This window comes from Sinohyriopsis cumingii, chromosome 15, assembly GCF_028554795.1.
Source record: "Sinohyriopsis cumingii isolate HCF-2022 chromosome 15, ASM2855479v2, whole genome shotgun sequence".
NCBI classification, from domain to species: domain Eukaryota; kingdom Metazoa; phylum Mollusca; class Bivalvia; order Unionida; family Unionidae; genus Sinohyriopsis; species Sinohyriopsis cumingii.
In genome coordinates, this window is record NC_142975.1 from 33,926,696 (window position 1) to 33,940,803 (window position 14,108).

At 36.4% G+C, this 14,108-nt stretch overlaps 1 protein-coding gene across 5 annotated transcripts in view; it reads left to right on the forward strand.

The window, feature by feature from the left end:
• The window catches only part of LOC149781580 (TELO2-interacting protein 1 homolog), an 87,226-nt gene that overhangs the window by 9,132 nt on the left and 63,986 nt on the right, over positions 1 to 14,108 (forward strand). For all 5 annotated transcript variants that reach the window (XR_016414739.1, XR_016414740.1, XM_089935622.1 and 2 more), the window contains exons 5-8: positions 1,674 to 1,825; positions 2,866 to 2,984; positions 7,401 to 7,491; positions 13,089 to 13,269. Coding sequence is in view for 3 of the 5 variants with exons in the window: in XM_089935622.1 (XP_089791748.1) it covers positions 1,674 to 1,825; positions 2,866 to 2,984; positions 7,401 to 7,491; positions 13,089 to 13,269 (543 nt within the window). In the remaining 2 variants the exon portion in view is untranslated. The remainder of the gene's footprint in view (positions 1 to 1,673; positions 1,826 to 2,865; positions 2,985 to 7,400; positions 7,492 to 13,088; positions 13,270 to 14,108) is intronic.

The following is a 14,108-nucleotide window of genomic DNA, read 5'->3' on the forward strand; positions in this document are numbered from 1 at the left end:
AATATTGAATTATATATGAAAACTTGAAGCAGTAATTGATATTAAAAGACAACAAGATAAACAAAATTATTTTGTACATATGCGCATTGAATTTTGTATCATGTTATATGTGAATTGCTCTTTTTCTTCTTGGATTACTCTTTTTGTCCACTGGGATTAGACTTTTCCTCGCCAGGGATTGGCATGAATGCATTCATCATTTGATCTACTGCATCATGTATAAATCACAAATTGTATTTTATATGAATACACAGTCCTCCTTTTACTCTTTCACTGTATCGTCTTTATTTGACTGTATACACCAAGTAAGGTACACAGCACATCCACTTTATCACTTATATATAATAGATTATCCTCAGGCTTCAAATTTGAGTGAAATTTGTGTAATTTTTTTTACATATTTGGTTGTGAGAAAACAGAAACATCACATTACCTGAGTCCCTGTGATGATTTAGGCATCATGTTGTTTTGTAGAACAAAGAATGTCTTGTTTTTGGCAGGTGTCACCAATTTTCATACTGTAAAAAAGCTAGTTTCCCTTTTAATTTCTTACTGAAAGATTTGCTATGTGTTTAAGAAAAAACTTTTTACCTATAAAATCATGTAATGTGTTTTAGTTTATATACTGCATCAATTTAAGGGGCCCCAAGTGGTCTAAAGCGCTCTCTGTTATGGATCACTGCCATCTCACCTCTTTCTGCGTGGGTTCGAGTCTCGGATTCGGCCAATGTGGGTATGTGAGAAAGCTCGCCAGTAGCTTCTCATGGGTCGGTGGTTCTTTCCAGGGGTTTTCCGGGTTCTTTCTCCACCATTAATACTGGCCGCCATGAATGGTCTATCGTGTGCTGAAAATGGCGTTAAACCCTACAACAACGACAGCAGCATCGATTTAAATGTGTTAGAACAAAGTGTACTGTGGATGTCTTTGACCTTTAAATGCCAGTCTTGGACCACAGTTTTCTAAGACTGCCCACCCTGTAGACCCTCATTTAATAGACCATTTTCTGAAGCCTATTGGTTTGAGCGTCTGCCTTGAATCCAGGATTAGACCAATGTGGATATGTGAGAAAGCATGCCATAGCTTCTCATGGGTCGGTGGTTCTTCCTGGGGTTTTCCCGGGTTCTTCCTCCACCATTAATACTGGCCACCACGTATAGCCTTTTGTGTGCTGAAAAATGGCGTTAAACCCCACAACAACAACAACAACAACATTTCTATTGAAACTTTAGGGTAGCAATAATTATACTATATTCATTATAATACAATTTTATAAGTTATCTTTAATGATTTTAAGCTCACAAAAGGACTTGCACGTTACTCACCTATACCATTAGTTTTTCCATTAGGACCCCTCAATTCTTTTTTAAGCTGATGGTCCAGGACTCCCAGTGTCAAAGGATTATTCTGGATTATACTGGTAAGACTGCTAGCACTCTCATCTGTATATGACTGAAAACTTTGTGTAATTGACCTGGTCCACTTAGGACAGGTTACAGTAGGTAATTAGGTTATCAGTAAAGACCAGACTTTAATTGGTAAGTCTGTTCACATATGTCCACTGTCACACCTATATATAACTGGATATAATGGATGTTATTTACCTGCCGTAAATGAACTTTGTATGATAGTTTGAAATTCACACAGAAATTCTGTTCATTGATCTTGTTTCCAGACTTTTAAGAAATCTGTATATTGTGGCTTGTCTGCCCATCCTTGGCCATGCAGTGTCCCTGCTGCTGAACATTGCTGAGCTGGAGAAAGCTAGAAATCTGCGCATCTTGGCTTTGGAATGTTTGTTAGACATTAGTCTGGCTGATTCTCAGTGTAAGTCCTTGATGTTTATGGTAATTCTTTTTTTGTTTATTTGAAATATATTTACACACTGCTTATAAACTACAATGATGCTTCTCTAGAAATGATAGCATGTACTTTACAGTTTTCCTTGAGATGTTATATTTGCACATTATTCATCAACTTTGGCCAGTGTTTTGTTGTCTTCGAGAAGGGAGCAGTGGTAGCTCAGGTGGTACAGATTTGTAATCCAAGGGCCATAAGTTTGATCCCTGCTCAGGTCAGCTCAGGTTGGCTGCCATGGTGTGTCCTTTGGAAGGGCACATTTGACCTATTCCTCAGCATGACATAACCAGTTGAAACCAACAAAAACAAAAGCCAAATACTGTCACAGATGAAACTATGGGCAAACTTTAAATAGGTGCACAAGATGTGATACTTCACAAATTTTATGTTGTGAAATTATATACATTTTTAACAAACGTGTTGCACCTATATGAAGATTTTCCCTGCAGATTTCAACCTGGACATGTGTCCTTTATACAGTGGTATCTTCTAAGCCAGGTTTCATACTAGTGATTATAATCATTGATGCCAGTATGTTTTCAGTGTTTTGTACTATAAAGTTTAAAAGTGATATTTTGGTGTGTATTAGTCCGACCAATGATATTGAAAACATTCCAATGTGCTGGTTATTTTAATGCCTGGATAGAGAACAATGTGTTTTCATGTTTCACTAGTGAGGGTATGTAGATAAAAATTTAAGGAATGTGTTCTTCAGCTTGCATTCTCATTGTTGATGGTGCCAACAGCAACAACAATTGTTAGAATAAAAATTTCAATAATTATGTTTGCATTTTCAGCTAAACACAGGTTTTATTTATCTTTTTGCAATTCTAGATGGGGCTTAGTTTTTCTCTTACATTCAAAATCTGTTGAGAACTCGATGTTGGCAGACTGTCGTGTACATTACTAGAATCTGGTAAATGTGGTGTGCTTTTTAACAAGTTTCACATTTGTATGAAAAATATTGCTTCTTAGGTATTTAAGTGACTTGTTTTCTGTTTCTGCAGCCAGTAGCTGTATCAAGGCTGATCTAGGTACCAGGTTTGCCTCTTTTCTGCCTGGAATCTCTATAACTCTGTGTAAGATCATTACAGGTGACATAAAGCAGGGATATGCTGTCACAATGGTAAGTTAAATCACAGAATATATGAAAATTTTCAATTTGAACCATTTACATTATAATGAATAAAATCTCGTTCAGAAATTGGAACTGAAGTCCTAGAAAAGCAGTGTTGATTACAGTAGTCCCCCTTTTGAATGTTCCCCCCCCCTTGAATGTATCCCCAGCCAGCGGCTACCCGCTTCATATGGCCAGAATCCCTTGGCACTGATAAGTTTGTATTCAGACGTTGCCCTCAAGAACAACCACCCTTCTAATGCTGCCAGCATATTAGAACAAAAATATCAAATGTTCCCCTCATGAGCGGCCATTTTTTTCTTCAGATGTATTTAGAACCAATAATTCATATCGTGATGTATGGTAAGTGATCATATTATCTCTTTCGTCGATACATGTCACCCAGTGTCAAGTTTCCGTTACGAAAGAAGTGTTGACTAAAGTACATGTAGCACTAAGATTAATATTATATCATTGTTTATAAAAGCCAACATTTACAGGAAATGGGCTTCACAATGTTATGATAGAGTTTTGGGCTTCACACATCTGTCAAGTTCTTCTCTTTGATGATTACAACTGGACGTAATTGTCAAGATCAAAACAGGGTCAGCATATGCTAAAAATAGATTTTATGCATTAACACACACACAGAACTTGACCTTGAACAAAACAGGGTACCAGGCAAAGACCGAAAAATCACGTGACAACACATTTATTGCTTTCTTTACGAAGAAGGCATTTCATCTGCTCTACAAAAGTTTCAGGGGGCGCTTACCAGTATTTATGTACTTTTGAGACAGTGACGTATGTACGGTGAAGTTGTTTGCACTTAAAACATGCACAATTGAGAGAATGATGGCATACCTCTATGCTACAGTAATATAATGTGGATGATATTTCTTTGAATAGTGTACTTTTGGAAATTGTACATGATCTAAGCACACTGCTAACTAAAATGACTACTCCCTTGTGCTAAACAATCAGCCTGAATTAGTCTAAAGTACACTATCCATAGCAGCTATTAAAATAGGGAAAATTAATTTTTCCAGACTAGACAATACCAGTTTCTGAAAGTGCAATGAATGAATTACCAAATATATAAAATATAAAATAAAGTTATCGACTCATTTTTATACAATTTACCTCTGAGTGTCAGGAAGTGAAAATGATCAAGCGCTGCTATCACTTTTTTGAAAGGTGCACATCTGGAGTAAGGCCAAGCTGTATACCCTATAACCCATATTACACCCATCAATCATACACCAAAATAAAGGGGATTAAAGGTTCTTTGAATTTTACCTAAGATATACAAGGTCTTTTTTAAATAGCCAGTTTAACCAGTGAGGAAAGCCAATGAAATTCTTTTTCTTTCAAATTCTAACCCTATGCAAAATATGAAACTATAGAGCGCCACCTCATCTGAATAATTAAATCACATACAGATGGCAACATCTGAATAAATAATCACCAAACATTAACATGTCATCATGGTAAACGGAGACATATTAGTTTAGAAGAAAGTCAGTTATTCTACTCAATGACTTCAAGTGAGGTGGGGAGGGGAGTCTTGTTGAACAATTTTATATAGAAAAGACTAGAATAAAACAATTTTATGTTGAAAAGACTCGAATAAACAATGTCATAACCATTAAGGAGGTTATTCAGCAGTGGGAAGCAAACAGAATTATATATGTACCAAGATTTAAATGACGTTTATGAATGGTTTTGCAATGTGCAATGTGCATGACAATAATATCCGTGCTCATATCACGCTTATGCCAAGAATAAGAACTATTGATGTATATTCAGTTTAAATAAGTATTATTATAACAAGAAGAACCTTTTAATAATTAATGTTACTTTTAAAGGAAGATATTAAATGCTTTGAAGTATGTAGCTTTCTTACTACATACATTAAATATACTTCTCACAAAGAATTTAGTTCCCCTCTGGAAAGGCCACCCATCTTATAAGGCCACTTTCCTGGTGCAGAAGGGGCGGCCGTATAAGAGGGCGATCACTGTGCTGTCTTACAGCTCAAACTTTTCACATATTTGCATGTTTAACCTAATTACAGTCAGACTGAGTAGTTATTGTTGCTGATGTGTTGACTTTGATATGATTAAAATTCACAGCATAACTTTGGTTTCTTAAATGTGTCATAAACATATTACAGAATGTGTATACATGTACATAGGGGGCCTGGCCGGTGGGGTGGGGGGTGACTGATAGCTCTAACTTGCTTGTCTTTACTGATTACTGTCATCTCAGCTCTGTTTGCATGGGTTAGAGTATCTGGTTTGGCCATTGTGGGTATGTGGGGAAGTTTGCCAGTACCTTCCTGTAGATTGGTTGTTCTTACTGGGGGCTTTCACAGGATTTTCCTCCATCAGTTATACAGGCTGCAATGTCATGCACTGAAAAATGGTCTGAAACCCAAAACAACAACAACAAATGCATCTGGATTTCTTTTTACATATTCATACTTTATAAATGAAACATGTCACTAAGCCTATTGCATTTTGCATTTTCTGTTTGAACCCAATTGATGTTTGCTTTCAATATTTACCAGGTAATTTTTAACCAACTTTTCACTTTAAACAAATTCTTGTATATATGTAGTAAATGTTTGGTCATCCATAAAATGTTTTTTTTTAATGAATTTAGGATTTTATGAGATTGAGTGACAGGATACAAACTTCTAGATCTAGATCATACATGAAATGACTGAAAATGCTTCTAGGTATGCGATCTTGTCTGGGAAATATCCAGCTGCTTTCATTGCATTGTTTGAGGTAGTCTTCTGGACTCATGGATGTTAGTCATTTTGACAAATTAGATCATATCTGTCAGCAAAGACATCTTAATCCAGAGAAGGCCAAAATCTTCCTCTTTGTGCATGAACCAGAACCCCATTGTATCTTAACAACTATTTTACAGCATATTGGCATCTGGCTCCATGCTCAAGTTGGCGTGATGGCCATACTTAAACAATCAGACATAGCCTTGAATCATTCACTGAGAATGTCAACCACATACATGTCCGTGAGTCAGTCTGGTGCTTGGGTTGTATCCAAAACAGCAGTTCAGCATTAATTCTAATGCCATAGCTGCATCAGTTTACATCTAGCTTGCAGAAGCTGTGTAATCCTATCCGAATCCACGCTGTTAAAAAAAACATCAAAAGGACATTCTTCAATCAGTTATTGGGAGGCAGCATCCAGTATCAACTGAGCTTCTATTGTATCCTTCTTACAAAAATAATGTCATGCCTTGTTGCCTTTGTCTGATACTTCATTGGAACAAAGTCTTAAATAGTTAACCACATATTAATTGGAGAGAACCACCTTTGCAACCTATGGCTTTTGCGAGAAATAAACACTTTCATCACAAAAATAATAGTCAAACTTATTCACAAAATAACCATACCAGGATTTTACTAGATTTCCATTCAGGTTTTGTTGTCCTTGTCAATGGGTTATCAGCTCTTCCTATAAGTAAATAGCTCAAGACCAGATGAATTTCTTGTGTGTATCAATATACAAAGTTTAGTACAGTCACTGCTAGCACAGCATTCCAGCACAACTGTTAACTGACTGATGTCAGAGATTACATTCAAGAGCCTCAGAGACCTTTCATCTGAAAGTGTTCAGTTCGACATTGTTTGACCTCTATCAGCATTATAAAAGGCCAGGCCAGGTCAGGTAAAAATTTCAGTATGACATAGGTTACTGTGCTTATACTGGATTTACAGGAGCAAAATTTGCTCCAGCTATAGTTGATATCTTACACATGACTTGAAGCTGATGCACACGTGTTAGGATACTGTAAACAAGGCCAAATCAGGGAGTAAGAGGATGCAACGCGATTTTTCTCTTACTTGTTCTCAAGCACATTATATATGGGAAATATTTTTGAAGAATAAACCAATTTTTGGAGTAAAATATATTTCTTAAGTAATTCTTACTTGATCATAGTATGGGCACACCCTCCCTACAGTTACACCTCTGGAAAAGCAGGCACTTGAGTGCAAGTACAAACTGACAATAGACCAGACTTGGTACCAGTTCCTAGAGCTATTGAGAAAACCACACATTTGACATTTATTTCAGCAAACAGGCCACTTTATAGTACTATCATTGCAGAAATAAGCTTAAAGACAGGGTAGACATATTTCTTAGCTTGGATTGGCTGGATATATGAAGTAGTTGATGTGCTCCTAATATATTGTCACTAGGTAAGCATTACTCAAGAAATATATTTTACTCCACAAATTGGTGTCCCCAGGTACACCTAAATATTGAAATGTACCCACCATTTTGTTCTGAAAAACTTCAGTTTAATCAGTTTAAACATCTTGGATGGACCAACTCTAAAAATTGTCAATGTCATCTCTGATTTAGCCTTTTTCGATTTCCTTTGCAGAAAGCACTGTACGTTTGGATGAGAATTGTTTCCCTGGTGATGGATGACAAACTACTTGATATTGCAAGACAGAAGACAGCAGGGCAGCAAGGTTAGTCAATAAGGCTTTTGAAATGAAACATTATGTACACAATTAGTTGATTAGTGGATATAATTTTGACATTTCTCAACCTTTGAATTTAATTGAAGAATATGAGACCTCATCGAAACTGAATTTAGAAATGTTGATCTAAACGTTACTGTGAATTTGTTTATTTCATGGGCATCAATTTGTGTGGTTGTGCAATAAGTTATATTTTTGGCGTCATATGAATTTATAGGTCAGTAAAGGGGTCTAGTTTCATAAACTATCATTGATTGATGCATTATTGAAATTTGTGGATTAGCCAGTCTGCATGATCACATAATATGCACCATTGTATTTGCATTTTGTAGAACATGAATTTGTTGACATCATGAAGATTATGATATCTTTGCTGCTGCCATAGCAACCATTTCCATTAATTCTGCAAAGTCACTTTCCAAGATCTATCTTGTAAGACAGAAATATAGGCATGGTCCACATAAAACTCCTGTATAACAGTATGCATTTGTCACACTATCTAGTATGTCAGATATATTGGTATGGTCCACTTCAAACTCCTGTATAACAATATGCTGTAGTCACACTAAGAAATATTAGTATGGTCCATTAAAAACTCCTGTATAACAGTATGCAGTAGTTATACTAAGATGGAAATATAGGTATGGTCCATTTAAAACCTGTATAACAGTATGCAGTGGTCACACTAAGATGGATATATGGGTATGGTCCATTTAAAACATGTATAACAGTATGCATTTGTCACACTAAGACAGAAATATTGGTATGGTCCATTTAAAACTCCTGTATAACAGTATGAAGTATTCACACTAAGACAGAAATATAGGTATGGTCCTTTTAAAACTTCTGTATAACAGTATGCAGTATTCACACTAAGATGGATATATGGGTATGGTCCATTTAAAACCTGTATAACAGTATGCAGAGGTCACACTAAGACGGAAATATAAGTATGGTCCATTTAAAGCTCCTGTATAACAGTATGCAGTAGTTATACTAAGACAGAAATATAGGTATGGTCCATTTAAAACTACTGTATAACAGTATGCAGTAGTCAAACTAAGACAGAAATATAGGTATGGTCCATTTAAAGCTACTGTGTAACAGTATGCAGTAGTCATACTAAGACATATATTGGTATGGTCCATTTAAAACTACTGTAAAACAATGTGAAGTAATCACACTAAGATGGATATATAATGGTATAGTCCATTAAAAACTCCTGTATATAGTATGCAGTAGTCACACTAAGACAGAAATATTGGTATGGTCCATTTAAAATTTCAGTATAACTGTATGCAGTATTCACACTAAGACGGAAATATAGGTATGGTCCATTTAAAACTCCCGTATAACAGTATGCAGTAGTCACACCAAGATGGATATATAATGGTATGGTCCATTAAAAACTGTATAACAGTAGTCACATTATCAAGTAAGACAGAAACAGAGGCATGATACACATAAAGATATGTCTTATATTAATATACAATAGTGTCATGGGTTATACGTTATCCTCTAAAGAACTTGCTAGAGGGTTGTTTTGTATTATTTAAATTATTGATTACTGTTTTAATTAATTTAAAGACGAGTAAAATCTTGAAAATTGTATAACAGTTCTTAATCCAATTCTAGACATATACTCCAACATATATAGAATAATGATGTTAAACAGGAAACATTAGTGAAGAATTTTGTGTAAGAGCTTTTCTGGAAATAATGGGATGGGTGGGTTCAGAAGGCACTTATTTTTAATCACCACCAGGCGTAGAATATAATTAAAATCACACCCACCCACCTCACCTTGGATGAAATATATATTTCTTGAAGCACCACCATGCAAAAACTTTATTTATGGAAAATGTGACCCAGCAAGAATGCATATTAAGATAAAAGACAGACTGTAACATGGCTTGTTTTCATAAAAATGTTCAGGACCTAGTGTTCAGCATATGGCATTTATTTGCCTCTCTGATACCATAAATTTGTTTCAGGCCCCGATAGTTCATGTTTCTTCTGACCTATTTGAGATATTTGTACATATTTTTTGGGGGGGTGAGGTTGCAGGGTAGCCACTACATCTGCCTCGCTAGGTGCTCAACATTAAGAGTTTAGTGTTAGGACTGGTTGGCTTGGTGTCAGGATAATGTGACTGGGTGGGACATCATACTACATGTCTGCAGCATGATGCCCAGTGCTAGACATCACTATAAACTGTCACACTGCAGACAAGTAAGCCACGTTACTGAAAAATTGTTAAAGCTACATTAAAAATCTAAATCACACACACACACACACACACACCAGTTTTCTGACCCATTTGAGATATTTGGACATATTTGTTGGGGTGTGAGGTTGCAGGGTAGCTATTAACTGGTCTGACAAATTTAAATGATCTAACATTGAGGCATGCCTGCATCATATTGATAGTAGAGTATTCATTTTCTCAGAAATTGTGAATATAGCATTAATTAAACATTTAATCTGCAGACAGACGAAACAAAACTACAGCTTTCATTAAACTTGACCTGGTACTTATTATTGTGTATTGTTAGTCATGTCACTGACATCATTTAAATTAGGATAACACTGGTCAACAGTGAAATCATTACTGACTTGAAAAGGCCCTAATCTGTAGTATTTTGGTGTGCCGAACACGAATATAACCGTGAAAAATTTGTATTGGCTCTCGTTTTGAAGATATTCATATACCTCATTTTCTATGTTTCACTGTGTAAATTTCTCCAGTAGGACTGCAGCAACATCCGGAATAATGATGTAACATTGCATAATACCATCATGCTCACATCATCCACAGTTGATTGCATCATTTTCTGATGCAATGCAATACTAATGCCATGCGGCTGCTGAAGTAAGTTGACGTCAGCAGTGTACTATACATGTGTAGGCCTATTATACTAATGCCAGGCGGCTGCTGAAGCTGACGTAAGCAGTGTACTATATAAAGCCCAATCAGACAGGTTCAGCATTTAAAATATTTTAGACGTTGTGCGAGACAGTTCAAGCTACTGTTACATAAAACTTATTATTTTATCCATTTACGTACAATAAAGAACAGTAATGCCTCGAAAGTGTGTTAATACCGCGGACAATTTTTGCTATATTTGTGGGGAAGCGACATTTGCCAACCAGAAGAAAAGTATCAATTCTCAAGTGAAGAAGGCATATCATCTTTACTTCGGATGCAAGGTTGGTGACCAAGACAAGCCTTGAGCTCCGCATATATGCTGTGCTACATGTACAACACAGCTTTCACAGTGGTTGAATTGCAAAAGGTCATCAATGCCGTTTGCAGTCCCAATGGTGTGGAGAGAGCCAAGCAACCACCTAAATGACTGTTACTTCTGCTTGGTTCCTCCTCTTTCTGGCGGAATAACGAAGCGAAAGAAGTCGAGAATAGTCTACCCAAACATTCCGTCTGCATTGAGACCAGTTCCACATGGTGAGGGACTTCCTATTCCAGAACCTCCAGCAGAACATTCTCTTGATTCATCTGACGAAGACAAAGGTGAGTCGACCTGTTCTTCTCCTGGTCCATCAGCATGCAGTGATCCAGATTTTCACTGTGGTGCATCATCAACCCCACACAGAATAACACAGGAAGAACTAAATGACCTGATTCGTGATTTGGACTTATCAAAGAACAAGGCAGAATTGCTAGGATCAAGACTCCAACAATGGAATCTTCTAGAAGAAGATGTCACAATTACTGCATATCGAAAGCGCCACCAGCAATTGGAGCCTTTCTTCAGAAAGGAAAGTAATCTGATATTCTGTTCCGATATTGAGGGCCTCATGAATGCTTTAAAAATCACTCATGACCCACAAGAATGGAGACTATTTGTGGACTCTTCGAAACTGAGTCTCAAGGCTGTGCTTTTGCAGAATGGAAACATTCTTCCATCTATTCCAGTAGTGTATGCTGTCCACATGAAAGAGACATACGATAACTTAAGGCAGCTACTGAATTCCATTGAGTATAACAAGTACAGCTGGCACCTCTGTGGTGATTTGAAGGTAGTTGCCCTTTTAATGGGACTGCAGCAAGGATATACAAAATACATGTGTTTCTTATGCGAGTGGGATAGCCGAGCAAGGGAAATGCACTACATGAGGAAGGAATGGACTCACAGGCAGAATGTAGCCATTGGAGAGAAGAATATCCAACACCCAGCTCTGGTTGAGGCTCAGAAAATCTTGCTACCACCCCTTCACATCAAACTAGGTTTGATGAAGAACTTCGTGAAAGCCATTGACCGGACTTTGCCAGCATTCCGATACCTGCATGAAAAATTCCCTCGACTCAGCGAAGCAAAGATTAAAGAGGGAGTTTTTGTGGGTCCTCAGATTCGAGAGCTTTTCAAAGATGACCGGTTCAACAACTTGCTGGAAGGTGACGCGAAACAAGCATGGAATGCTTTTCGCCTAGTTTCTACAAACTTCCTCGGAAATGTTAGGGCAGAAAACTATAAGGAACTAGTAGAAGACATGTTGATGAAGTATAAGAAACTTGGCTGCAATATGTCTCTAAAGATTCACTTCCTTCATTCCCATTTGGATTTCTTTCCTAGCAACTGTGGTATTGTTAGTGATGAACACGGCGAACATTTTCATCAAGATATCGCAACAATGGAACAAAGATACCAGGGAAAATGGTCCACTACAATGCTGGCTGACTACTGCTGGACACTCCTCAGAGATGCTCCCGAACAGCTGTACAAGAGACAGGCGAAGAAATCTAAGATGTAGTCAATGACTTGATTTTTTATAGGTAGGCTATTACAGTTGACCTTTTACTATTGGAATGCATTTCGTTATGTAAACATTAATTTCTTGCAGATTACAAAAAAACTAGAGCCAATTTTGCAATTTGACTGTCATATTCGTGTTCAGCACATAAAAATTGATAAGAATTGACTAATTTTATTTCAGTAACATGACTTTTGTAAAAATTTGTTGTCCAGTGTAACAGTCATATAAGGTAGGATATGGCATTTCTTCACTGAACATATTCCATAATGACATTAAAGTTATGAAAATAAACTTAGTTACCTCTATAAAAAAATCCAGCCCTCCCAGAAAATTTACTTTTCTTGTCTATATCAAATATAGATGAAGGAAAGAAATTCTTGCCCATTACCTCCCTTTACCACAGCTAAGTGACTATCCATCAACTAGGTTTAAGCTTTAGTTCATTACAATGTCTTGTACAGCATGGCTTCCCCTGAATCCATTGATATTGTTATTTTGGGCCATCCATCTAGAAAGTCAGTATTATGTAATTTAATGCATTTGCTGCATTTTGCAGTCATTATTAAGAATTATTCCACAATATTTGTGTAATGCTGTTCACAGTTGTGGACTTCCTGACCTAGTGTTCCAACATGGTATCATTGGTACGTGTTTTTGGTTATTTCTTTGCAAACACAGTGCAAGTATTTTGTATTTAAATTTAGACTAAAAAAGTTTTAATGCATACCGAATGGGGATGTGAGAAATAGAGTTTTGTTTAATTGTTTGGTTGATTTTTTTTTTTACTACATAAAAGTTTATTTCTATTTTAGACCCAGTAGATGAGAAACTTAAAGGATTAATAGTGGAGAGAAACTCTAGATGGCTCAGTGATACTGGTAGCAAGCTGTCTGTGCTGGTCAAGCAGGTGGGGTCAATCAGAGGTCACTCTAATTGGCGGGTCAGATATGGACTTGTAGAATGTGCAGAGCATCTGCTATTACACTGCACCAGGTATGTCAAATAATGTATCTGCTTGCTCTTCTGGTATTTATTTTTATTTTGCTAACCTGACAAATACTAAAAAAACTCAGTCATTCTTGATTAATAAGTGCTAGGGCTCAAGGTTAAATTTCATTGTATGCATTGCTGTTATTTGACCTTGTGTGCTTATAAGTATAGAAAATAGATTCGGTTAAAAATTTTGGCACAGAACAGGAATTTTCTTTGAAGTTCTCCTTACTGGAGTGTTTTGATGGCAAACAGTTAAGCTTTTAAGATTGGTTTGTCTTTCTACCGGTGAGATATTACTTTACTACTATCTGTAAGTCCGTCTCTTCACCGTGAATCCTTGATAGCTCGAAAAAAAATGACTAAGAACCAGGACATTTTTCATGGTCATGTCAACTTGATTTGATGTTCAGGCCATAAAAGCAATTTTCAGTTTCAATCTTTTTCATAGTTTTGGACCTTTTTGACAAAAACTGTTAATCCAATAAAGCAGAGACCAATTGAGTAGACAAATTTAAGTATTTTGGTATATTTGTATTTATGTATAGATGAATGGATACATTTTCAGTTAATTAGAGCAGTTTCTTTAAAAAAAAATGCACTTTTTAAAAATCTTTTTGGGACTTAGGCTACAATTAGGTAAAGAACACTTGAGGTTGACAAATTAAATTTGATTGGAATATTTGTACCAGATAACCTGGTGAGAGATTCGGGTCATTACAGTTGTTTGTTATTTTTTAACCATCTTTATGAGTACAATTTAGCTTAGTTTAGTAAAAATTGAATCTGGCCAAAAGTTGACAAGTCATGGTCAGTGGAATTGACATTTTTTTAAAAAATTT